Source organism: Danio aesculapii, chromosome 11 (genome assembly GCF_903798145.1).
Source record: "Danio aesculapii chromosome 11, fDanAes4.1, whole genome shotgun sequence".
In the NCBI taxonomy this organism is placed as follows: domain Eukaryota; kingdom Metazoa; phylum Chordata; class Actinopteri; order Cypriniformes; family Danionidae; genus Danio; species Danio aesculapii.
The window spans coordinates 15,341,980-15,365,966 of NC_079445.1; the positions used below are offsets into that span (position 1 = coordinate 15,341,980).

The following is a 23,987-nucleotide window of genomic DNA, read 5'->3' on the forward strand; positions in this document are numbered from 1 at the left end:
CAAATAGCGGCGTGTGGGTTAGTTTGACTGGATTTTTGTGCTATTGGAAGCTTCAAAATAAAAGTCACTATCCAACATCATTATCAAGCATGGAAGAACCAGGATAAAATTTAAAACTAATCGTCTGTGTTCATCTGATATAAAAAAAAATCATACACACCAAGGATGCCTTGACGGTTAGTAAATCATGGGGTGATTTTTATTTTTGGGTGAACTACTTTAACACACATAACTGGAAGTTTCTAGTGTGTCTAGTAAGAATTTAGTCAGCTGGTTCAGGTGTGTTAAATTAGAGTAAACTTTGTGGCAAACTTTGCAGGGCCCCCCTGATATACTGTAAGTGAAATAAACATTAATGCTAGCAAGCAAGGTCTAAAGTTTAAAACCTGTCAGAATGTGACCATCGGACCATCATTATTATAAAAGTCTGGCTTGTATTTTTTCATTTAATTTCATAAAAACAGAAAAGTTATTTCAAATATTCATATTTTAAATTTGCATGCAAAAACACAATAGACAATATGTCTGAAAAAGAATAATACTGTGAAGCACTATTCATCATCAGTCACAATCACAATAGATTCTAACTGCACATGCCCTGCTTAAAAATAATGGCAAAGGCTTTTGCCACAACAGGGCAAAAATATAACATCTCAAACTTAGGAAAATTTTCAGACATGCCTTTTCAAGACTAGATTCCCCCAGGGCTCACATTTTAAAGTCACAGGGTTTATAGTTTAAATATCTTTAAAGTCACATTGTGAAATGTTCGGAAATGTATGCAAAATACTAAGCAATTAATGCATCATTTCATATAAATACTGCAGAAGTTGAGATATATACTGTAATATACGCCCTCAAGAATACATGTTGAACACCACACCATTTCAGTAAACGTTGATTTTTAGCTCATTTGTGAGTCTCTGGCCCTCCGTGATAGTAGATCAGAGCTCAAGTACATTATTCTTATTGTTCAAAGTTTTTGTGCTTTTGGATGCACATCCATTCTTCTCTGCCTCTTTTAGTGGCAGATCTTCTCAGTCATTTCTTTCTGTGAAAACAGAAAAAAAGAATTATTAGGGCAAACATATCACATTTGCAATGTGCTGTCAACATCTGCAGTGGAGTTCAAAATTAAGTAAATGAAGAACCTAAATTTCAAGATCACTGCTTTTATTTGAAGTTATCCAAACTGATGTCAAAAAAGCAGTTATTAGTCATATTTTGTGAGTGTATATTATGAAGCACAGTACAACAAAACTTTAAATATTTGAAAAAGAAGTGTTGTTTGTGAGCAATCAGTTCAACACAATTCAGCTGGGATTCAGTGCTGGGTTAGCATCTGTCTTGGCAAACTGTATGTTTCCAAATTAAATTTACACACAATACTCGAATATAACATAAAACATTTGTGAATAAAGCACCTTTTCATCCAATGAGTCAAAGAACAAAATCTTAACTTACTAATAAACTGTCACCAAATGTCAAAAATATGATTTGTGGCAGTAGGAGAAGCCACTCTGGGCCTTTTTTCTTATATAATAAATTAAAATACAATGATTGCAGTCATAGCTGGCTTTTGGAGGTGTGCGACCGCTCTGGGAATACCAAATCCCTTTGATTATGAACTTTGGCTGAGTGATTTGACCAAAACAATATTTCAGATGTTGTGCAATGTGGTCATTCCGCTAGTTTGTTAATTAAAGGTGTTATGACGTGTTCCATTAAAACAAAATCGCATTACATTTTTGACTGTGTTTTCATCATAGTTAATGGGCATTATTTGTCAGAAAAAAATTATTCTCCTCTGTTGTTTTTAATGCATTAAAATGTCGTTTTAATGTCGTTAAGCATTTTTATGTAGCAGTCCAAATGCGCATAAACATAAGTGGATGGAATATAACTAGTCCTAACATTTTAGAGAATTTAGACTGAGATCTGGACTGAAGTGACCAAACCTTTCATTAGCAGAAAGAATCATAAGGATAGCTAAATTTACTTTTTCTGATAAGCATGTTGTGTGGACAGCACTTTAGCAATTTTATTTGAATCTGATGGGGAAAATCATGTTCATTTTCCAGCTGTAAAGAAATCAGCTAATGTGTAGGAGATACTTGTATTTTAGATGTACTAATTCTCCCTGTATTTTCCACAATATTTACACTACCTGACAAAAGTGTTCTCATCGATCCCAGTTGTAAGAGCAACAAATAATAACTTGACTTCTAGTCGATCATTTGGAAAAGTGGCAGAAGGTAGAGTTTTCAGATGAATCATCTGTTGAACAGCATGCCAATCATCACAAATACTGCAGAAGACCGATTGGAACCCGCATGGACCCAAGATTCACACAGAAATCAGCCAAGTTTGGTGTAGGATAAATTATGGTTTGGGGTTACATTTCAGTATGGGGGTGTGCGAGAGATCTGCAGAGTGGATGGTAACATCAAGAGCCTGAGGTATCAAGACATTTGTGCTGCCCATTACATTACAATCCACAGGAGAGGGCAAATTCTTCAGCAGGATAGCGCTCCTTCTCATACTTCAGCCTTCACATCAAAATTCCTGAAAGCAAAGAAAGTCAAGGTGCTCCAAGATTGGCCAGCCCAGTCACCAGAAATGAAAATTATTGAGCATGTCTGGGGTAAGATGAAGGAGGAGGCATTTAAGATGAATCCAAAGAATCTTGATGAACCATGGTCCTGCAAGAACACTTTCTTTACCATTCCAGATGACTTTATTAATGTATTGCAGAGATGTATGGATGCAGTCGTCTAAGCTCATGGGACTCATACACAATATTAATTGTTTTTCCACTGCACCATGACTTTATATTCTATACTGTACATTATTTCTATTAAGTGACAAGACTTTTGTCATAGCAAAGTCAGACCTATTGTCCTAATTAAATAATTAAAAATCAAGGTAAGATTATATTTTATTTTGGTAAAATAAGCATAAATCTAGAAGCCTTTGCCTTTCATATAAGCCACTTCTGATGCCAAATGATCAACTAGAAGTCATGTTATTATTTGTTGTTACTAAAACTTGGATAGGCGACAAGACTTTTGTCAGGTAGTGTATATAATTTGTTTTGTTAAGTGCCTTGGTAATAAAAAAAAAACTACAGCATGAATTAGCTATAACTATAACTGCCTCAAATTCTGAACAACAAGGATTAAGTTTTTTCTGAAAAAAAAAGTGTTCCAAATCATTCTCTACTTGTTATGAAGCGGACAGGAGACAGAGGTAAGGAAACGTTAGGGTGTTTATTGAATGACAACAAGGAGCACATGAAGGATAGCCAGGAGGATCAGGAATGATGTTGGGGTCTTTTCCTCCGTGGCTGGGTAACAGGAATACACGAGGATGGACAGCACACACCAGATACAGCTGACAGAGGATGACACAGACTTGGAAGGACTGGAAGACAGGACGATTCGGGAGGACCAGGAAGACTAGGAGGAATACAAAGAGAACAGGTAAGTAAATCGTTTGTTTAGCTGAGGATGACTACGCTGAGTGGTCGCTCAGTTGTCCGCTTTCGTCGAGACGAGCCCGGACAATGAGCGACTGGAGTGCTGTGCTTTTATCTGGTGCTCGTGAATGTGATGCAGCTGTGTGCTCATTAGAAGTCAGGTGATGGTGATCTTCGTGAGTGGGGGTCGTGAGAGCCTGACCAATCCATGACAGTACCCCCCTCCCCAGGGCCCGCTCCTGAGGGCCGACACCTCCGACGCCGTGGTGGTCTCCCTCTGCCTCTAGGCGCTGGGAACTCAGGGTGGCTCTCATGAAACTCCACCATGAGACTAGGATCGAGAATATCAGCTCTGGGAACCCATGTCCTTTCTTCGGGGCCGTACCCTTCCCAGTCCACCAGGTACTCCAACTGGCCACCACGACGTCGGGAACGCAAGATCTCCTTCACTGCGTAGACGGCTCCTTCTTCTAGGAGCAGTGGAGGAGGGGGTTCCTCTTCGTGGTCAGGCTCTGTGGAGGGAAGAACAGGATCGTGATAGGGTTTCAGGAGTGATACGTGGAATGTAGGGTGAATACGGTAGTGAGAGGGTAATTGTAGTTTGTAGGTGACGGGGTTAACCTGTTCCACGATGGTGAAGGGACCAACAAATCGGGGACTTAACTTGCGAGAGGGCAGTCGCATGCGTATGTCCCGGGTGGATAGCCACACCTTTTGTCCGGGTGTGTATCTGGGTTCTTCAGACCTTCTTCTATCGGCGGTTACCTTGCTTCGACGGACTGCCCTCTGCAGATGTTGATGAGCCTCGTCCCAGACTCTCTCGCTCTCCCGGAACCAGTGATCCACTGCGGGGACATCAGATGGTTCGCCATCCCAGGGAAAGAGCGGTGGTTGGAAGCCCAGGACGCACTGGAATGGCGTGAGTCCGGTGGAGGGTTGCCGCAGTGAATTTTGGGCATATTCTGCCCAGCCCAAATACTGGCTCCAGGAGCTCTGGTGACCACTGCAGAAGGTCCTCAGGAACCGTCCCACCTCCTGAATCTTCCTCTCTGTCTGCCCGTTGGTTTGGGGATGATATCCAGAAGAGAGGCTGACGGCCACACCTAGGAGCTTGAAGAAGGCTTTCCATAGACGTGAGATGAACTGTGGACCTCTGTCCGACACAATATCTTCTGGAATACCAAATGACCTGAAGACTTGATTAAAGATATTGTCGGCTGTTTCAAAGGCTGTGGGAAGACCTTTCAGAGGGATTAGTTTGACAAACTTTGAGAATCTATCTACTATGACTAGAATACAGGTATTACCTTCTGACGAAGGGAGATCAGTGATAAAGTCCACTCCTAGGTGTGACCAGGGACGGTTCGGAATCGGCAAGGGATGGAGCTTTCCAGCGGGTAGATGACGTGGGCTCTTGGATTGGGCACAGTCCTTACAGCCCTGAACATATTGCCTCACATCCCTTGCCATGTTTGGCCACCAGAATCGTTGGGATACTAGCGAGAGAGTATTGTTGATCCCTGGATGTCCAGTGCCTAGCGAGGTATGTAAGGAGTGGATCAGATCTACCCGGTGTTCAGGTGGTATGAACTGCCGATGAGGAGGGCATCCCGGCGGAGCAGGGGCTTCCGGAGTGGCAACGACTGGAGGAGCGTTCCAGGTGATCGGACAAATGGAGATGTGTTCGGGAAGAATCTTCGTTGGGAGTTCTTCATGATCGTGATGCTCGTGTAAACGAGAGAGAGCGTCTGCTCTTAGATTCTTGGGTCCTGGACGATAGGAAATGGAGAAATCAAAACGTGAGAAGAAAAGTGACCATCTGGCTTGACGTGGACATAGTCTCTTGGCCTCTTTGATATATTGGAGGTTTTTGTGATCTGTGATCACCTGGAACGGATGTTTGGCTCCCTCCAACCAGTGACGCCACTCCTCCAAGGCTAGCTTGATTGCTAGCAGCTCCCTGTCTCCTATGCTGTAATTCTGCTCCGCCGGGCTCAACTTCCGAGAGAAATAGGCACAGGGATGCAGTCGGGGCGGTGTATCCTGATGTTGAGATAATACTGCCCCGACGCCGGTGGTGGATGCGTCCACTTCCACCACGAAAGGAAGATTTGGGTCAGGATGAGTCAGGAGTGGGGCCCTTGTGAACTCCTTCTTAAGAAGGCGGAAGGCTGCGGCTGCTTCTTTGGTCCACTCCAGTCCTTTGGGTTTACCCTTGAGGAGATTAGTGAGAGGTGATGTAATCCTGCTGTAGTCCTTGATAAACCGTCTATAAAAGTTAGCAAACCCAAGAAACCTCTGGAGCTCCTTAATGGAAGTGGGTTCTGACCAGGATAGAACAGCCTCAATTTTCTTCCCATCCATACGTATACCGGTTTGATCAATGATGTATCCCAAGAAATGAATCGACTTCTGGTGGAATGAGCATTTCTCCGCTTTGAGGTAGAGGTGATGTTCTCTCAATGTGTGTAGGACCTCCGCAACGTGTTGGCGATGTTCGGCCTCACTCCGGGAGTAAATGAGGATGTCATCTATGTACACTATTACAAAGTGGTGAAGAAACTCCCGGAGGACTTCATGAATGAAGTTTTGGAATACGGAGGGGGCGTTGACCAGACCGTAAGGCATGACCTCATATTCATAGTGGCCAGTAGGGGTCACGAATGCTGTCTTCCATTGGTCCCCCTCACGTATTCTTATCAGATTATACGCGCTGCGGAGGTCCAATTTAGTGAAGACTTTAGCTTCTCGGAGCTGTTCCAAAGCGGCTGGTACCAGAGGAAGGGGATATCGGTATTTTACTGTACCGTTATTTAGGACCCTGTAGTCGATGCATGGACGCAGCCCTCCGTCCTTCTTGGCCACAAAGAAGAAGCTTGAGGCGGCTGGTGATTTTGAGTGACGTATGTACCCCTGACTCAGAGCCTCCCTTATGTAATCTTCCATTGCCTGATTCTCTGGAAGCGAGAGCGGGTAGATCCTACCTCTTGGCAACTGGGCATCTGGAACTAGGTCGATCGCGCAGTCCCATGGCCGATGCGGCGGTAGCTGGGAAGCTCTCTTGGGGCAGAAGACATCATGAAAGGAGCTGTACTCCTTAGGAATGTGGATAGACTGCTTCTCAGGAGGGCTCTCGACCGATGTTGCAAACAAAGAAATGGGGGTTCCGACCTTGAAGAGGGAGATTTGGAAAACAGGTAGGTGTACATCCAGATCCCCATTTCTTTATCTCTCCTGTGCCCCAAGAGATGATGGGATCGTGCTTCACCAGCCACGGGCGCCCTAGAATGATGTCCATATTTGCACCCTCCAGAACCAGAAATTGAATCCTCTCTTGATGTAACAGCCCCACTTGAAGAAGGATGTCTTCGCATTGTCGATGGATACGGGTCGAAGATCGAGTGCACTGGGTTATCGGTTGTATCTGGTATATATGCGAGGACGCCTCAGTACGGAGGTGGAGTTGACGACAGAGGGATTGGGAGATGAAGTTCCCTGCTGACCCGGAGTCGATGAGGGCTGTGACAAGGAGAGAAATAGAGGCAGTAGTTATTTGTACGGTGGTAGTAAGTGGTTTACATTGTTCAATATTCGTACTGAATACACTCACTGAAGTCCGAATGGGACGAAGGGGACACTCCATACGGGTGTGTCCACTGACACCGCAGTATAGACACAGACCCCGGGTCAGCCTCCTCTGTCGTTCCGCTGATGTCAGTCTTCCAGACTCTATTATCATGGGTTCTGGTTCTGGAGAGGCTGTTGACTCAGGCGATTGGAGGAGTGCAGACGAGGGGGTGATGGTGTCCTGTTGATAGGAACGGAGACGATCGGAACATCGGAGAGAATGTTGGATGAATCTCTCCAGACCCATTGTATCATCTAATGTGGCCAGCTGGATTCGGAGAGTGGGTTCCAAGCCGAGCCGGTACGTGGTCAACAACGATCTCTCATTCCATCCACTTGCAGCTGCTAGAGTGCGAAACCGGAGAGCATATTCCTGTGTAGATAGAGTACCTTGCTTTAGATGATACAGCTGCTCTCCAGCGGCTACTTCCCCATCAGAACGTCCAAACACCTCTTTGAAATACTCCGTGAAGGTAGTGATGGAATTCATGACCGGCCCGGCTTGGTTCCAGATCGTCTCAGCCCATTTAAGTGCAGGTCCAGAGAGTAGTGATACGATGTAGGCGATCTTTGACTTATCTGTGGGATATAGAGAAGGTTGCATTTCGAATATGAGGGAACATTGTAACAGAAAACCATTGCACTCCCCCGCTCCGCCTGAGTAGGGCGCTGGTCGGGCCATGGGACTGGAAGGAAGGGCCGAAGAAGAAACTGTGGAGGCGGAAGTGCTCGGTGCTGGTGGTGCGTTGGAAAGTGGAGCTGGTGGCTGTAGAATCCGCTTCAACTGGTCCACCAGCTCTTGAAAGTGATCGAGGGTGCTCATGTTGTCGTCGTTATGGGTCCGGGCTTCTGTTATGAAGCGGACAGGAGACAGAGGTAAGGAAACGTTAGGGTGTTTATTGAATGACAACAAGGAGCACATGAAGGATAGCCAGGAGGATCAGGAATGATGTTGGGGTCTTTTCCTCCGTGGCTGGGTAACAGGAATACACGAGGATGGACAGCACACACCAGATACAGCTGACAGAGGATGACACAGACTTGGAAGGACTGGAAGACAGGACGATTCGGGAGGACCAGGAAGACTAGGAGGAATACAAAGAGAACAGGTAAGTAAATCGTTTGTTTAGCTGAGGATGACTACGCTGAGTGGTCGCTCAGTTGTCCGCTTTCGTCGAGACGAGCCCGGACAATGAGCGACTGGAGTGCTGTGCTTTTATCTGGTGCTCGTGAATGTGATGCAGCTGTGTGCTCATTAGAAGTCAGGTGATGGTGATCTTCGTGAGTGGGGGTCGTGAGAGCCTGACCAATCCATGACACTACTATTGATCTCCACTGTAGTTTTGATCATAAAAAGCTTGTAGTTACACATAAGTATTAGTTACATTCTACACTGTAAAAACGTACTGGTTGCTTTAAATTTTTTAGCTGAATTAAATTAACCTTAAACTTATATTATATTAAATTAAATTAAATTAAAACAGCTTGCGTAACTTATAAAATTAATTTAGAACATGATTAACTTAGTTTAATAAGTTACAATGTCAATGAACTAAAAACATATGTTGTCATGACTAATTAATCATATACTTTTTTTATAGTGTACTTATTTATATATCGCTATGTGTCATTTTCGGTGTAATATTGGTACCCAACTCCAGACCCCCCACAACCTCTCACCCCTGCACATTGTGCATACCAGTCAACTTCGGGGTGTGAAAATAAGGGATTTTATGCTCATTTTAGACAAAATTTGTTGTGTTTATAAAAAAAACCCACCAAGATCGACATGTTTATATTATTATTATTATTGTTATTATTATTATGTGTATATGTCTGTTCAAACCGGTTCAAACACACACCCAAAACCCAGAGTGTCCACTTTTGCTCTGCTTCAAATCACTGAAACAGCATTTATTTATCACTATGGAGTGTGTCTGACAGTCGCAGATCGCTACCTGAACTGACTGTTTTGAGGATTGCATAGGAGGGACAACGGCGCCTGTAATGGAAAGCAAGGTATTTTTTAAAAAATACATGCCGTTTTTATATTTATTTCAAATTGTTTTCATGCCTAAATAAAATGAATGCACAACAGATTCACATTTAAGAGCAAGGGGCGTCCCCTGTTGGTTCGGCTCTATGGGTTGTGTATAGGGAGGATCGGCTCATTGTTGTTTATTGCCACCCTTCATAGAAAGATTGAAAATATGGGAAAATACCTTTACGAGATGATAGCAGGACAGAATTGTAAAATACAGGAAAATCCCTGAAAAAATGGGAGGGTTGACAGGTATGATTGTGTACGTCTTCATTATTTACCACACCTGATTCAAATCATCAGCTCATTTTAAAGAAAATGTGCAGAGTAGAGGAGGGATGGGTGGCAGGGAAACCACTTGTTGTAGCAATAATAATTAGCACTCCATTCTTCTTTATAACAGTAATAAAGCACAGCTCTCTCACCAGCGGCACCAGCTCAGAGTGGTCAATGAGGCTGAACTCCGAGATGAAGTAGTAGTAGTGTTTGTAGCAAGTGTTGATGTGAGCCTCAGCTCCCATACTACAGATCATGTCAAAGTGATGGATGTACACGTGCACGAACACCCGAAACAAGCGGCTCAGAATCTTCTTGCACACCTGCTGAAAGTTCTTTGGAAAAGGGACTCCTAAAAACAGAAGAATACCAGAGTCATCCTTATATCACATAATGCTGATACACATGTTAAGATGATAGAACACTCAAAAAAGTGAGGTTTACTGTTTGTTAATACTACTTATTCAATTTGAGTTAAAACAACACAATTCTTGAGGTTTTTTTGGAAGGACAACTCAGTTGTTTTATGTTCAATCCACAATTGTAAAAAACTAATAAGTTAACTTAATTCCTTCATGTTGTCACAACACAAATTGATTTGTGTGGAACTGTGGATTTTTTACAGTGGAGATGCTGTGTGATTTTTTTTTCATGAGAAAATGTTTATGTTGTTTATAGGGGAAATGCCTACCGAGAATACTTCTCAAGAGTTTCAGCAAGTAGCTTAGCCTGTGGAATTATGAATTGTTGGCAAAGCTTAAGTATGGCTTTGGTAACTCTATCCAATCATATTTTTCAGACAGAAATATGTGTCTAGCATTCCCTGGCCTGCAAACTGTATAGCAATTCCTGAGAATCTTAACTGTGTCATTAATTGCTTATTTTCATGTGTAACTATTTTTGTATTATTTCCTTCCATTTGCTTTTTTGCTCCTTTATTGGGCTAAGAAAAGTCTCACAATAAAGGAAAGGAAAATCATTTAAATATATCCAATTTATAACAAATATGCCAAGTTCCAGGAAATAATTTCTTTGCAATCATACTGAATAATTATATATAGACATAATAAAATTAAAATTCCATAAATCTTTTGTCATTACAAATATTGTGATATTTTAGGAAACTTTTTAAAGTCATGAGTGTCTGCATGCATGAATTTATTTGTTTTTTGACTGCATGTTGGTTGCACTTAATGACTTTGATTAGCAAAACCTTTTAAAACTATTTCAAATATTAAAAGTTTTTACTAAAACATTTAGGATTTTATTTTAGACTTACTAAATAAAACTCTGGATATACTAAAAGAAAATCAGGATATACTACACTGTTAACGTTTTCCTGTAGAATCTACTGTAACTTACTGGCAGCAGTTTGCCAGCATCTTAAGTTAAATCGATTTCAGCAAAACTACTGTATTTATATTTACAGCACCAATCATACTGTTGTATATGTATTTATGTATTAGTATGTATATGTAAGTATTACTGTAATATATACAGTAATTTCCACAATGCAGCTTTAAAATACAGTAACATACTGCATAATTGTTGTACAGTAAAATTCAGTTCATATTAGAGTTAAATACTGTGTAATTTACAAAGATCGTTAACAGTGTAGGCATGGCTGAAGAATAAGAGTTAAAGCCAGTGTAAAAACAGGCCAATCAAAACAAAACACAGACTCTGATGATCCACACATATGCACGGCCACAGCAGTGTTTAATTGACCACAATGTTTCTTAATGAGATTTCAACAGCGATCATTTCCTCTGTTATGTTTTTAAGTTCATCTAAGTTTGTATGTTTACTATGTAATTGGGACTCCTACTTTGAAAACTGGACAGAAATTAATGCTGAGTTCAGACTTTAGCCCCGATATTGACTCGCTGACATGTTTTGAGAAATCACCAACAAATTCCCAAAATCACAGGCAAATCGCAAAAACGTACGTAACAATCACACAGTGTGAACTATCAAAGGCACAATCTCACAGAATCGCCGATGAGTCACCGACACCCATGAGATATTTGGCATGCTAAATATCTGGACCTGTCGGTGATTCAAATCATGCCTTGAGAAATTAGTTTTGATTGAAAATAACATCGGTGATTACCTACAGCCAATGAGAGCAGCATCCACTAGTGCAGGTATCTGCAGGCCAGCGGGAGGATGGGGGAGAAGTTAAAAGCTCTTATTTATGGTCTATTTGGAACCAAGAAATGAAGAAAAAACTAGAGGAAATTTGGCAGGAGCACCTGTGTCTGGTTAATGTGTCATCTGAGCAATATCACAACCAGGTCGAAAAATAAAAAAGTTGAAGAGAAAATGCTAATTCTCTTTAAAGGCCAGGTGAGCAAAATAAGTACATTTTCTACCCTACTAAAGGCTTCTTTCTCATTATGTAGTTAATAACAAAAGATTCCATGTCACCTTGTGTGTGTTTGGATGTGACAGACATAGCCTAATTTACAGACCGAGACAAAGTTGTTTGTGATTCTTCCTATTGTAAAGTCATGCAGTGTGAAACCCCCTGTTTCGCCGACCCATCTTGCAGTGTAAACAGCACAGACAGAACGCTACCACATGTAGTCATGTGAAAACATCTGTGACATGACTATTTTGAAAATCATGCAGTCTAAACTCTGCATTAGTTTGTATATTTACTATGTAAATATAGAAATATACTATGTGGGACTTTTATTTTGAAGACTGGACAGCATTTAAGGAAGAGTAAACATTGTTGACCATGGAATCATAATAGAGTGGAGGAACTATGACGTCAATTTGTATGCAAAAGCGAGTTAGCGAGTTAGCATTTTAGCAGTTGGTTTTTTCTATGGGATTTCGGTTAAATCGCTTAAATACATCCGTGGCTAACACAAACTCAAGATACTTTTATGTTTTATTCTACGACATAAAACACATCAGTTACATCACACTCTTGATTTTTTTGATAGGTTATGCTTCTTTAAAAAGACGGTTGCTATCAAGTTGCTAAATGGGACTACAGGCAGTGTCGGAGATATTATACGTCATCGTGCTGAATTGGTCTGGAACGCAGCCCGCTTGCGTTGGGCATTTGGATTTAAGTATTTTCATGAATAGTATTTTATAGTTTTAGTATTTCTCTAATTGGGAATTCATATTGTGTGTAGATAATGCCTTCACTTGTAAAGACTGTCAAGACATATTACCAGTGCAGTCGGTCTCTTTCCTGCTGTCAGTAATGCAAACGTGTGAATAAATGTGCAAAATACATACATATTAACTGTCATTTAAAAGTGATCAATTGCTTTTTTTTCAGTTTTAACACATTTGACTCATAACTGCAATGTTTACACTCCTCCTTAAAAATGTGTAGCATATGTGACTGTATGAGCTGCTTTTTTGCTGTACTTCGAGACAAAAAAAGATTATTGAATGTTGTTCTGTGTCTATGATGGAACTTGCAGGCATATAGACTTGTCCCTCACGCCTCATTTTCTGGTTCTGAGCGATACACTTATTTAAATATGTCTTGTGATAATACTCTGTCAGCACATTTATACATATAGTTTTAAAACGTTTACAACGACCGTAAAGCAAAACAAAATGTATTTCCCACGCACGTAGGTCTATGAGTTTTTGCATATTTATTTGTTTATAATATATAGCGTGGATTGTAATATAATAAACCGAGAGAGTAAATCTTTCTAAAAATAAGCTTGAAAAGTTGTCAGTAGTGAGTACAGGCGAGTTATAGCCTAAAGTTAGCTTTTCAATTCTTGCGTTTGCATTTAAGATCCAAAAGTGCTAAAAGTTGAGGATTATCCGGTTGTACAAACGTGTAAGTGTAATAAAGTGTTTGAACACAGAGCTTATTATTTGCAATCTTCGAAAAGCCTATGGGAAACTCCTATGGGGATTTTATCGAGGGAACCAGTTTTATGCTAGCAGTCGATTAGCCTACAAGGTGACGTCATAGTTCCTCCCCTCTATTCAAAATGCATGATATACTGCTTAAAATATATTCAATGTCATCTTAAATGTTTCTTTTAACATGTAAATTGTGAAATATGAAGCGTATGTTTGTAATGAGGCAACAAACACATGTAAACGGCTGAATATAAATGTTAAATGCATGTTTATGCATTTTGTCATATCACTCAGCTCTTACTGTGATTTTTTTGGAGCAAAAGGATGATGGTATACTTAAAAAAAGTCATCTGTTTATGTAGAGATTGAGATTGTAGTTTCATATACTCACTCCTTGCTAAAATAAACCTTTCCACCACTTAAGTTGAAAAGATTTAACAAGGAATCTACTCAATTTGTGAAAATATATATATGATAACTGATTATTTTGCATGTGTGTATTTCAGAGTACATCACACTCTTTCTCTCTCTCCCTGTAAACATTATACTACTTATATGAATGAGATCATTGTATCATTGACATTCTACACTACTAGCCCTCCATAGCAGCATATCTGGAAAACATATTTGATGTCACACACCTACTCGTGTAGGAAAGATGTCCTCATTGTTGATAAGCGACTCGATCCAGTTCATCAGGAGGTTCATGTATATTAGAGCAGGCAGTTTGGTGGGCCTCTTGTACTGTTCCCCATCCTGCCACCTGTATTCATAGCGTGGTCCTCCAGACATGATTGGACAGCTCTTCTCAGTGCAGAACTCACTCACTGTCCCGTAGATCAGGTTGATCCGATTGAAGAAATCCACTACATGTACAGCGATCCAGTCATTAATGCTTTCTCCTTCTGGCAGTTGGACCACTTTTCTCAGGTCCAGGCCTGATTTCAGAGACGCCTGAGCTCTTTTGTATAGCTCGAAACGTTGGGTCCCAGGTTCGAATCGCTTTCGAGGCCGAAACGTCTTGTCTTTGCTGAACACCTGACCCAAGCATAGAGCCATCGCTGAGCTGAGCAGGGTGATGGAGGAGTCCGATCCGTATAGGATCCGGATCGCTCTGACTGTTTACTCTTATAATTCCCTGAGGTCTCGTCCTGTCCAATAGGGAAACAGCTAAAGAGCAGAAAAACAGTAAAGCAATACCTCAGAATACTGATCATTACATTTTTAACCAGTTTGTATAGTCAAAACATATATTATTCAGACACCAAATACAATTTTAATATTTTTTTGTAGCAAGTGCATTAATTTATGGATATAGTCATATTGTTCATTTGTGTAAAAATGGAGTAAACTGAGACATCTTACACCCAAAAATTCTTCATAAAACTAAAATCCAACATGTAGAAGCTGCTGCATTGAGTCTGGAAAAATACCGAAGTTCAGGTTTGATAGAATCTGGTTGACTACAAACAGAGGATCAGCGTGAACTAAGAAAGTATTGATAGTTGTGTAATTATGGTCATGCTAATATATGTCTGAATTTATTTTGGTTGACTGTAATTCATTTGAAACCATTTGTTTTGACATATTTTAAATGTCAAGAACTGAGTTGTCATATTTTATTACCATTTTCTAAACTATTTTAAATAAACTAATTGTGTTAGAAATGTTGATGTAGAAATGTGAAAGTCTTGGTATTACTGTGATTTGGGACAGAGAATTTCAGAACTTCAACTTCAGCAGAATCACAGCTTTGATTGAGATTTAATTTGGCAAAACATTTCAGTTTCATCTAAAAATCCTGCCAGTCTACAACTTTTGGGTTAACGTCTCCACCATCTTGTCGCAAATTTTGGAAATAACCATTGATCCTGAACCTTGCCTTTTCCTATTAAATGATGATTCTTCAATAACCCTGAATTTGAATAAAAAAACGAACTTTTTCTCATGATTAACAGCTGCAAAGAAAACAATCATCAGTTCCTGGTTCCCCCCTAATCTCCTGTCAATTCAGCAATGGTTATACTATTTTATAGACATTGTTCGATAAGAACAATCCACTGCCTCAATGAACAGAGCAAAGATTTCATTGGATCCAAATACATGACAATTTGATCTCATTATTAAAACTTAAGTGATTTAATTTGATCTGCTTTACAATAATTAGACACTTTTTTCATTTATGTACTTCTCTGACATTATGTATATAGTTTTTTCTTCCTTTTATACAGGTTTCTGTATGCATAGATGTATATATTCATATATGTGTGTTTGTTTGTGTCAACACATATATAATTTGTAACTTTTTATTATGTTTCATATTGTTATCAACCATACTATACACATTGAACCAAGACAATGAGGAAATGTTGATGTGTCTGAATAATTTTTGGTTTGATTGTATATCTTAAATATATAAAAAGTAAAAAAAATCTTACAAAAATGTACATTTTTATTTTCAGTGTTGGACGTGATGATTAGGATGTGTGTGTTGTGTGAATTACATGTGCATGTGTGTACTTGTATCTGTATGAAGTATGTGAGTGAGGACCAGTGATGGGAATAACGGCATTGTAAATAAACAGCATTGGGCCGCTAACCGTGTTACTTTATTCAGTGATGAGTAATCAAATGAGTTACTGTTACAACGCCGTAGCCATTACTGACAATAAAATACACATTACTATAATTGAGAACACTGAAGCGGTTTTCATGCGAGCAGTGTCTCTCTCAGCCATAGGACCTCTCTTTCTATGGCGTGGGTCTGTGCGTTTAGGGCTGGGACAAGACACATAACCAAGCAGTGTTGATAATTGGTGTGTCTGTGAACGTGGTGTAACTGAGATGGTGATGATTGGCATATACAGAGTACATTTGCATCGTTTGCCAATCAGAGGCAGAGTAGTGTGGGAGTTCACACACAAGCACTAGCACATTCAGTCGCACACATCAACGACTCGGAGTTCGAATGATTGCAAATCCAACAAGTTCGAAGGTAGCTTTTGCAAATTGGAAATATAAGCACTACTATTTCCCTATTTTCTAATACTTAATACTAATGTAAGTCAGTTACTATTTGTGAGAAGTAACTATAACTAAAGGAATGTGCCCAACACTGGTGTCAGTCCTCAATATCTGACACCAATTTATTCATTTTCTTTTTGGCTTAGTCCCTTTATTAATCTGGGGTGGCCACAGCGGAATGAACCGCCAACTTATCCAGCATATATTTTACGCAGCAGATGCCCTTCCAGCTGCAACCCATCACTTGGAAACACCTATACACTCTTATACACACACAGACACTCCGGACAATTTAGCCTACCCAATTCACCTGTACTGCATGTCTTTGGACTGTGGGGGAAACCGGAGCACTCAGAGGAAACCCTTGCAAATGCAGGGAGAGCATGCAAACTCCACACAGAAATGCCAACTGACCCAGCCGAGGCTCGAACCAGAGACCTTCTTGCTGTGAGGCGACAGCGCTATCGCGTCACCCTGACACCAATTTTAATGGCCTTTATTTATTTAAAAATTAATCAAATGTAAATAAAAATAATTTTGAACGTTTTTAGATAAATATATTAGAACCAACGATAGGCAGAAATTAATCCGAATTATAAATGAATTATATTCCTTATTAAAAGGTATATGAATGTTTACATATTTAATTGTTCATGTTTTAAATGAAGATATGAAATCCCTTTTTAACAAAAAAAAATTATTGGATATTGAAATTATTATTATTGTCATGATCTTTAACTATTCATTCCTGACAGATCGCTGGTGAACTACAGATGTGTTAAGGAACTACAAATCCTGTCATGCACCACACACACCTGTTTCCGGAACGCTGATGATTGCATGCACACAGCTGTAGCGCTTCATGGACTGATTACATGGACTACTTGTTTACCACACAAACACATTTCAGTATGGAGTGGTTAATGTTGACGTGATGTGTTGAGGTAATGTTTGTATGCTTCTCCTGATGTTTCTTAGGTTTTTCCCGTTTGTATTTTTGATCACAGCCTTGTTATATCGTTGATCATGTTTTGTCGCCTATTTTGACCATTGCCTGTTTGACTATGTTCCTGTATTGTCCCTTATGTACTAGCCTCACCAGTTTTTTTGTTTGTTTGTTTTTTATCTTGTTTGGCTGCACAAATCTTATTAAACTGCGATTGGATCTTTACCCCTATTGTTGTCCCTCACCTTGATCCCTGTGACAATTATATCAAATTACTTTTTTTTTTCCTCCCCAAATATGTTGAACAGTTTTAAATAGTCAAGTCTTCCAAAATACTTAAATGCAAAGTAGATCAACTTTTAGGCTGACTAGCTTTTCACAATTTGAGTGCTTCCTGTAAGATAGTCACCTGATATAAATATTCACAAAAACACTGTTTTACAATGAAACTAAGAAATAAGACACACACAAAACGTTTTTAGTACTGTTCAGGTGGATAACTAATTTTTTTAAATACAAAAACGTTTATAATTTGAATTATAGATGTTTTATATTGGTGGCTCAGTGGTTAGCACTGTTGCCTTACAGTAAGAAGGTTGCTGGCTCGAGTCCTGGCTGGGTCAGTTGGCATTTGTGTATGGAGTTAGCATATTCTCCCTGTGTTTGGGTGGGTTTCCTCTGGGTGCTCCGGTTTCCTGCTGTTAGTGAATTGGATTAACTAAATTGGGAGTAAGTGGGTGTGTGTGAGAAAATGTGAGAGAGTATGGGTGTTTCCCAATACTGGGTTGCGGCTTATCCGCTGCATTAAACATATGCTGGAATAGTTGGTGGTTCATTTCGCTGTGGTAACCCCTGACAAATAAGGGACTAAGCTAAAGAAAATAAATAAACGAAAGTTATATATATATATATATATATATATATATATATATATATATATATATATACACACACACACAGTTGAAGTCAGAATTATTAGCCCCCCTATTTTTTCCCCCAATTTCTGTTTAGCGGAGAGTTTTTTCAACATATTTCTAAACATATTGGTAATAATACCTTATTTCAAATAATTATTTTATCTTTGACTAGATATTTTTCAAGACACTTCTATACAGCTTAAAGTGACATTTAAAGGCTTAAGTAGGTAGGTTAATTAGGGTAACTAGGCAGGTTAGGGTAATTAGTCAAGTTATTGTATAACAATGGTTTGTTCTGTAGACTATCGAAAAAAATACATAGCTTAAAGGGGCTAATAATATTGACCTTAAAATGGTTCATAAAAAATTAAAAACTCCTTTTATTCTGGCCTAAATAAAACAAATAAGACTTTCTTCAGAAGATAAAATATTATCAGACATACTGTAACAATTTCCTTGCTCTATTAAAGATCATTTGGGAAATATTTAAAAAAAGAAGAAAAAAATCAAAAGGGGGCTAATAATTCTGACTTCAACTGTATATATAAGTTTTATTCCTTTGGTGGCAAAGCTGAATTTTCAGCAATTGTTCATACTCTAGTAATTAGTGCCATGATCCTTCAAAACACTTCTTACATGCTGATTTAGTGTTCAAGAAATGTTTTTGTTAATATGAATGGTGTTTTCTGCTGCTTTTCAGAATGCTTTGATTAACAAGTTAAAAAGATCAGCATTTATTTAATTTTTTGGTAACAAGCCTTTACTGAGAGAACTGACACCAGGTTCATAGCAATTTTGCTGAATTTCTTTTCCTTGCAAAACTGCAAACATTTGCTTATAAACCCCATAAACAGACCACTACAAACAAATTCATTTCATACTCATGCATTGTTTCCCATTGTGTTGTTTAATACATCACCATTTTCATAACTTCCTGTGTTTGTTCAAAGTGGCCAAAATGAGATAACATTTTTGGTGGGGATTTCAGAGCGTCTCTTAAACTCAAACCCTGCCTCTGTTTTCATTTACCATCCTGGCAGTGTATCAGTGTCTGAGTCCATCCTTTCCTAGTCTCTTTGATAAGTTTTGTTTTTCTTTCCTCTCTCGGTTTCTCTCTCCTCCCATAAATATGCTCACAGAATCCCTGCTTACTGACCCAAACCATGTAATCAATTCACAGATTTCACTGACCTCTTTGAAAATATTGAGATATATTATAACAAAAGCAATAATATTTCTCATAAGTCTTTTTCTGATAACCTGTTCATCCCATTAAAGGATTTGCTCACTTCCAAAATTAACATTTTTTTCAGATAATTTATACCCATGCCTCGACATCCAATTTAATATGGATGTTAATTTGGAGTTAATTTCTTTTTTTTTTTTTTTACAGTCAGAAAGAAATTAAAGGGATAGTTTAAAAACCCTGAAAATTCAGTACATTTAAAATTTTGGGTAACTGTGCCCTTTAAGTTATGTATTTGCAGGTTTTCCATATATTTTATTAAGTAAATATATATATATATATATATATAGTATAAGTAAAAATTACAAATTGTTTCAGTAGATAATACCTCTATTCCCTGGCTGGGAAAAAATGTATTTCAAAAAATGTTTTTCTTTTTGACAAAAGAAAGAGAATTAATCCTTTAAGATTCACTTACATGTTGATTAATACTGTATATTGTAAATTTCTATACTTGTTATATATATATATATATATATATATATATATATATATATATATATATATATATATAGAGAGAGAGAGAGAGAGAGAGAGAGAGAGAGAGAGAGAGAGAGAGAGAGAGAGAGAGAGAGAGAGATTTATAAGATCAACATTTCTTCACTTCCTTTTCCAATTAAAGTTTTAAATATGTGGCCCTGGATCACACAATCAGCCATCATTTTTTTATTTTTACGATATTTTTACATACATACAATAAATAAGTGTTGCATTGATGTCCACTTTGTTAGTACATGATTCAAATATTTGAATCGAAATATTGAGAAATTTTCTTTTATAGTTGTCCAAATTAAGTGCTTATCAATGCACATTACTATTCAAAAGCTACACTGTAAAGACTGTCCGTAAATTAGTAGTTAGTATTTTGTGTTTTATTTATGCTTTTGAATTTAATTATAAGACCCTGATCTTTCTTCCAACAAAGTTTAATCTTGAAAAAAGGTAGAAAAAGTGACTTTTATTAACATTTTTATTAGTTTGAAGTGATATATTGTCTGGGTTAGTGTTGTAAATTGCAGTTCAAAATCATTGTAATGGCCTGCCAGTACATTTTATGTTATTTTACAGACTTATTTTTCTATATATATTATTTCTTATTGAAAAAAAAATTCAAAGATAATTCCTTGGATTTACTAAAATGTTTTAAGTTAAGTGGTTGTAAACAATTTATTTGGGCTGAATTTAAACAAACTAATCAGGTTAAACATTACCAAATTTAATTTGTTTAAATTCAACCCATATAAATTGTTTGCAACAATTTAGCAGAATTTATTTTTCCAGTGTACATTATTTTATCAATTGTCAATAAATGTCACTTTGCTAATCAGTAAATTTTTAACTTCAACATTACGGGATCAGCATCCCATAATGCAATTCACACTTGTAAATAAACAGAAAACACTTATGAATTAACAGATTTTTTTCCAGTATACGTTTTGATATATTTACAGCAGGAAATTGACAAAACATCTTAATGGGACAAGATTTTTACTTAATATTCAAATGATTTTTGGCACAAAAGAAAATCACTTAAAATATTTTTTAACACATACAACATATTTTTTGCCAATTGCCACAAATATACCCATGCAAAATAAAAATCACACACAGTTGAAGTCAGAATAAGCCCCCCTTATTTTTTTTTTATATTTCCCACATTATGTTTAACAGAGCAAGGAAATTTTCACAGTATGTCTGATAACATTTTTTCTTCTGGAGAAAGTCTTATTTGTTTTATGTCGGTTTGAATAAAAGCAGTTATTAATTTTTTAAAAGCCATTTTAAGTTCAATACTATTAGCCCCTTTAAGCGATATATTTTTTCGATAGTCTAAAGAAAAACCATCGTTATACAATAACTTGCCTAATTACCCTAACCTGCCTAGTTAACCTAATTAACATAGTTAAGCCTTTAAATGTCACTTTAAGCTGTATAAAAGTGTCTCGAAAAATATCTAGTAAAATATTATTCACTGTCATAATGGCAAAGATTAAATAAAACAGTTATCAGAGATGAGTTAGTAAAACTATTATGTTTAGAAATGTGTTGAAAAAAAAATCTGCTCTCCGTTAAGCAGAAATTGGGGAAAAAAAATAAACAGGGGGGCTAATATATCTGACTTCAACTGTGTGTCCCACTTTTAAACTAAACACTAAATATAAACAAAAACCAGAAAATACTCAGTTGTAGTGTGTATACTTTAACTCAATTCATTCAACATATGTGCAACCAAAAGACAGAGGAGTTATTTGTCCGTCCCCCAAACATTGACGTGTCTGATCACACTTTCTCTCTGAGACCCCATGACACATGAGCTCTGACCTTACTGCATAACACACATTTAAAGAACAAAAAGTAGCATATAATCAATCAAAACAGCTGCTAGAAAAGTATAAAAGAACATTTGTGGTCCCTACCTAAAGTGCCTGGCTTTAGTCCCACTGTAGATTCTTGAAATGTTGTGGGAAACCTGAGAAGAATTCCTGTGCTCTCCAAGAGGGGAAGAAAACAAAAACAAAAACAAATCCAAACTGCCTTGTGAGAATCCTTACGGTGTCCCACTCATCAACTCTACCAAACCCATACAGTAAAAAAAAAACAATCTGAAAAGTTACTTGGCTTCTCTTCCTGTGTGTGATGTCATATCCTGATTTTGTCTGCTCTGTTTTTGTGTGCCTGTGTGTGCGTGTCATGTAGTATGAAGTTGAAAGGGAAGATTTCATTGGTGGGAGGAGGAGTTTGAGTCTGTGAAGTCCAGGCTTGCCTTAAGCCACACCCACACCCACTGCCCTGCCCAGTACCACCACATCACACCACACCTCCTCAACTTCAGTGTTTGGGCTTCTTGTTTGAATGGAAACTAAGAAGACTGTATCTCAGTCTAATCTCTCCAGATTCACCCCTTTCTCTATATCTCTTCAGAATAAGTGGTTGTACTTCATAGATTTCTTTGTTAACATTAGTTAGAGAACAATTCACCCTATGCATTTTGTGACAAAGAAGGGTGTATTAGAAATATTAAATATTAGTTATATTACCCGTGTGCACTGCAAATTTGCTTTTGTTGTATTAGGGATGAACAAGTCCACAATTAAACTGCTATAAAAATGCATCAGATAAATATTTTTATAAATATTATTGCATAAATCTGTTGAACAATCACAGTCCTGATCAAAACTACTAAATTGATTAGAAAATTACAGGATTTTAACTCTTTAATTGCCAAGTTTGCAAATGATGTCCCTGATTTGGTGAAAAAAAAGACACAAAATTATGTATTTTCAATATAAAAAGTAATTGTGAACTGGATTTTTTTACCTTTTATCACAGTCTTGGACACGTGAACGATTAGTAACAACACTGGCTTTGATGCATTATTAGATTAAAAATTTTCTCCCTAATTTACTGTAGCTGTTTTTGCTCCATTGACTTCCATTATAACCACATTTGATGGTGCATAAATACACAGTCTTTGTTTTTATTTACTCCATGTAGTTCTGAGAGCCGAGATGCATATTTTGATCAGTCACATCAAGGTAAGTGCTGTAAGGTAAGGTTACTCTCACATTCTCACACACTCAAAGACAGATACACACACTTTAATTTGCTGTTATGCTCCTGTCATGATCACAGCGATGACTTCCTTGGAAGATTGCAGGTTAACTACAACCTCATCCATGAACTACAAATCCCTGCATGCCGTTAAACACACCAGTCACCGTTCTCCACTGATAACACATGCACAGCTGACTCTCCTTATTATGGATTATCCAGACTATACACTATTCACACATCAGTCTGCAGTGAGTCTTTGTTGTTTTCTGTCATGTTTATTTCCTGTCACTGTGTTTTTGGCTTAGTCTAAGTTCGTTGTTTGTTTTGTTTGTACTTTTGGATCGATGCATTATTTATGACCTTATGACTGCTTTGACTATGATTTTGGATTGCCCTGTTGATTCTTGATTTTTCCTATTTTTGTCCATGATTACCTGCACAAATACTTTCTTTAATAAATTATTATTAAGCTGCAATTGGATCCTACCTCTCTTGTCTTCACCATGCCAAGACCCAAACGTGACAACTCTACATAAAATCCAGAAGCTAAGCTTTTTAAAAAAAGGGTAATGGTGCCAACTGATAATCAACAGTAAAATTTACTAATTTTACCTCTTCCCAACTGGGAAAACCACCAACGATCTAAAACGCTTGATTATATGGTGTCATGACTTTGTAATAAAAAAGTGGTTATAATGGAATTCAATGGGGCAAAAACAGCCACCAACTGTAAATTAGGGAGAAAAAAATTAAAATTAATTATGTTTTGCATGTCCAAGACTGTGATAAAAGGTAAAATATATATATTATAAAATATATATTTATATTTTTTCCCACCAAATCAGTGACATCGTTTGTGAACTTGCCAATTAAAAAGTTAAAATCCTGTCATTTTCTAAACAATTTAGTAGTTTTGATCAGGACTAAGGTTGATTAACAGATTTATGCAAAAACATGTGAAAAAATATTTATCTGATGCATTTTTCCAGCAGTTTAATTCAGTGGATGTTTTCATCCTTAAA

The 23,987-nt window shown here is 37.9% G+C and overlaps 1 protein-coding gene across 2 annotated transcripts; it reads right to left on the reverse strand.

The window, feature by feature from the left end:
- Nucleotides 1-469: 469 nt before the first annotated feature.
- mob3c (MOB kinase activator 3C) lies at nt 470-22,126 on the reverse strand. Of its 2 annotated transcripts, XM_056468373.1 has the most exons (5): nt 21,828-22,126; nt 13,919-14,447; nt 9,572-9,774; nt 9,064-9,107; nt 470-1,051 (listed from the first exon to the last, which is right to left on the reverse strand). In XM_056468373.1, the coding sequence occupies exons 2-5, from the start codon at nt 14,334-14,336 to the stop codon at nt 1,042-1,044; spliced, it is 675 nt and encodes a 224-aa protein (XP_056324348.1). In that variant the 5' UTR covers nt 14,337-14,447; nt 21,828-22,126; the 3' UTR covers nt 470-1,041. The 2 variants fall into 2 exon arrangements, with proteins under 2 accessions (XP_056324348.1, XP_056324350.1); XM_056468375.1 differs by lacking the exon at nt 9,064-9,107 and having other exon boundaries at nt 21,828-22,125.
- Between the last annotated feature and the right edge of the window lie 1,861 nt (nt 22,127-23,987).

Bases quoted from the DNA above. Each gene is read 5' to 3' on its own strand.
- mob3c (XM_056468373.1), bottom strand. From the start codon at position 14,336: ATGGCTCTATGCTTGGGTCAGGTGTTCAGCAAAGACAAGACGTTTCGG. The intron at 9,775-13,918 runs GTGTGTGACATC...TTCTGTTTTTAG, and splicing joins CATCTTTCCTACACGAGTAG to GAGTCCCTTTTCCAAAGAAC. The intron at 9,108-9,571 runs GTGAGAGAGCTG...TTTCCATTACAG, and splicing joins ACTCTGAGCTGGTGCCGCTG to GCGCCGTTGTCCCTCCTATG.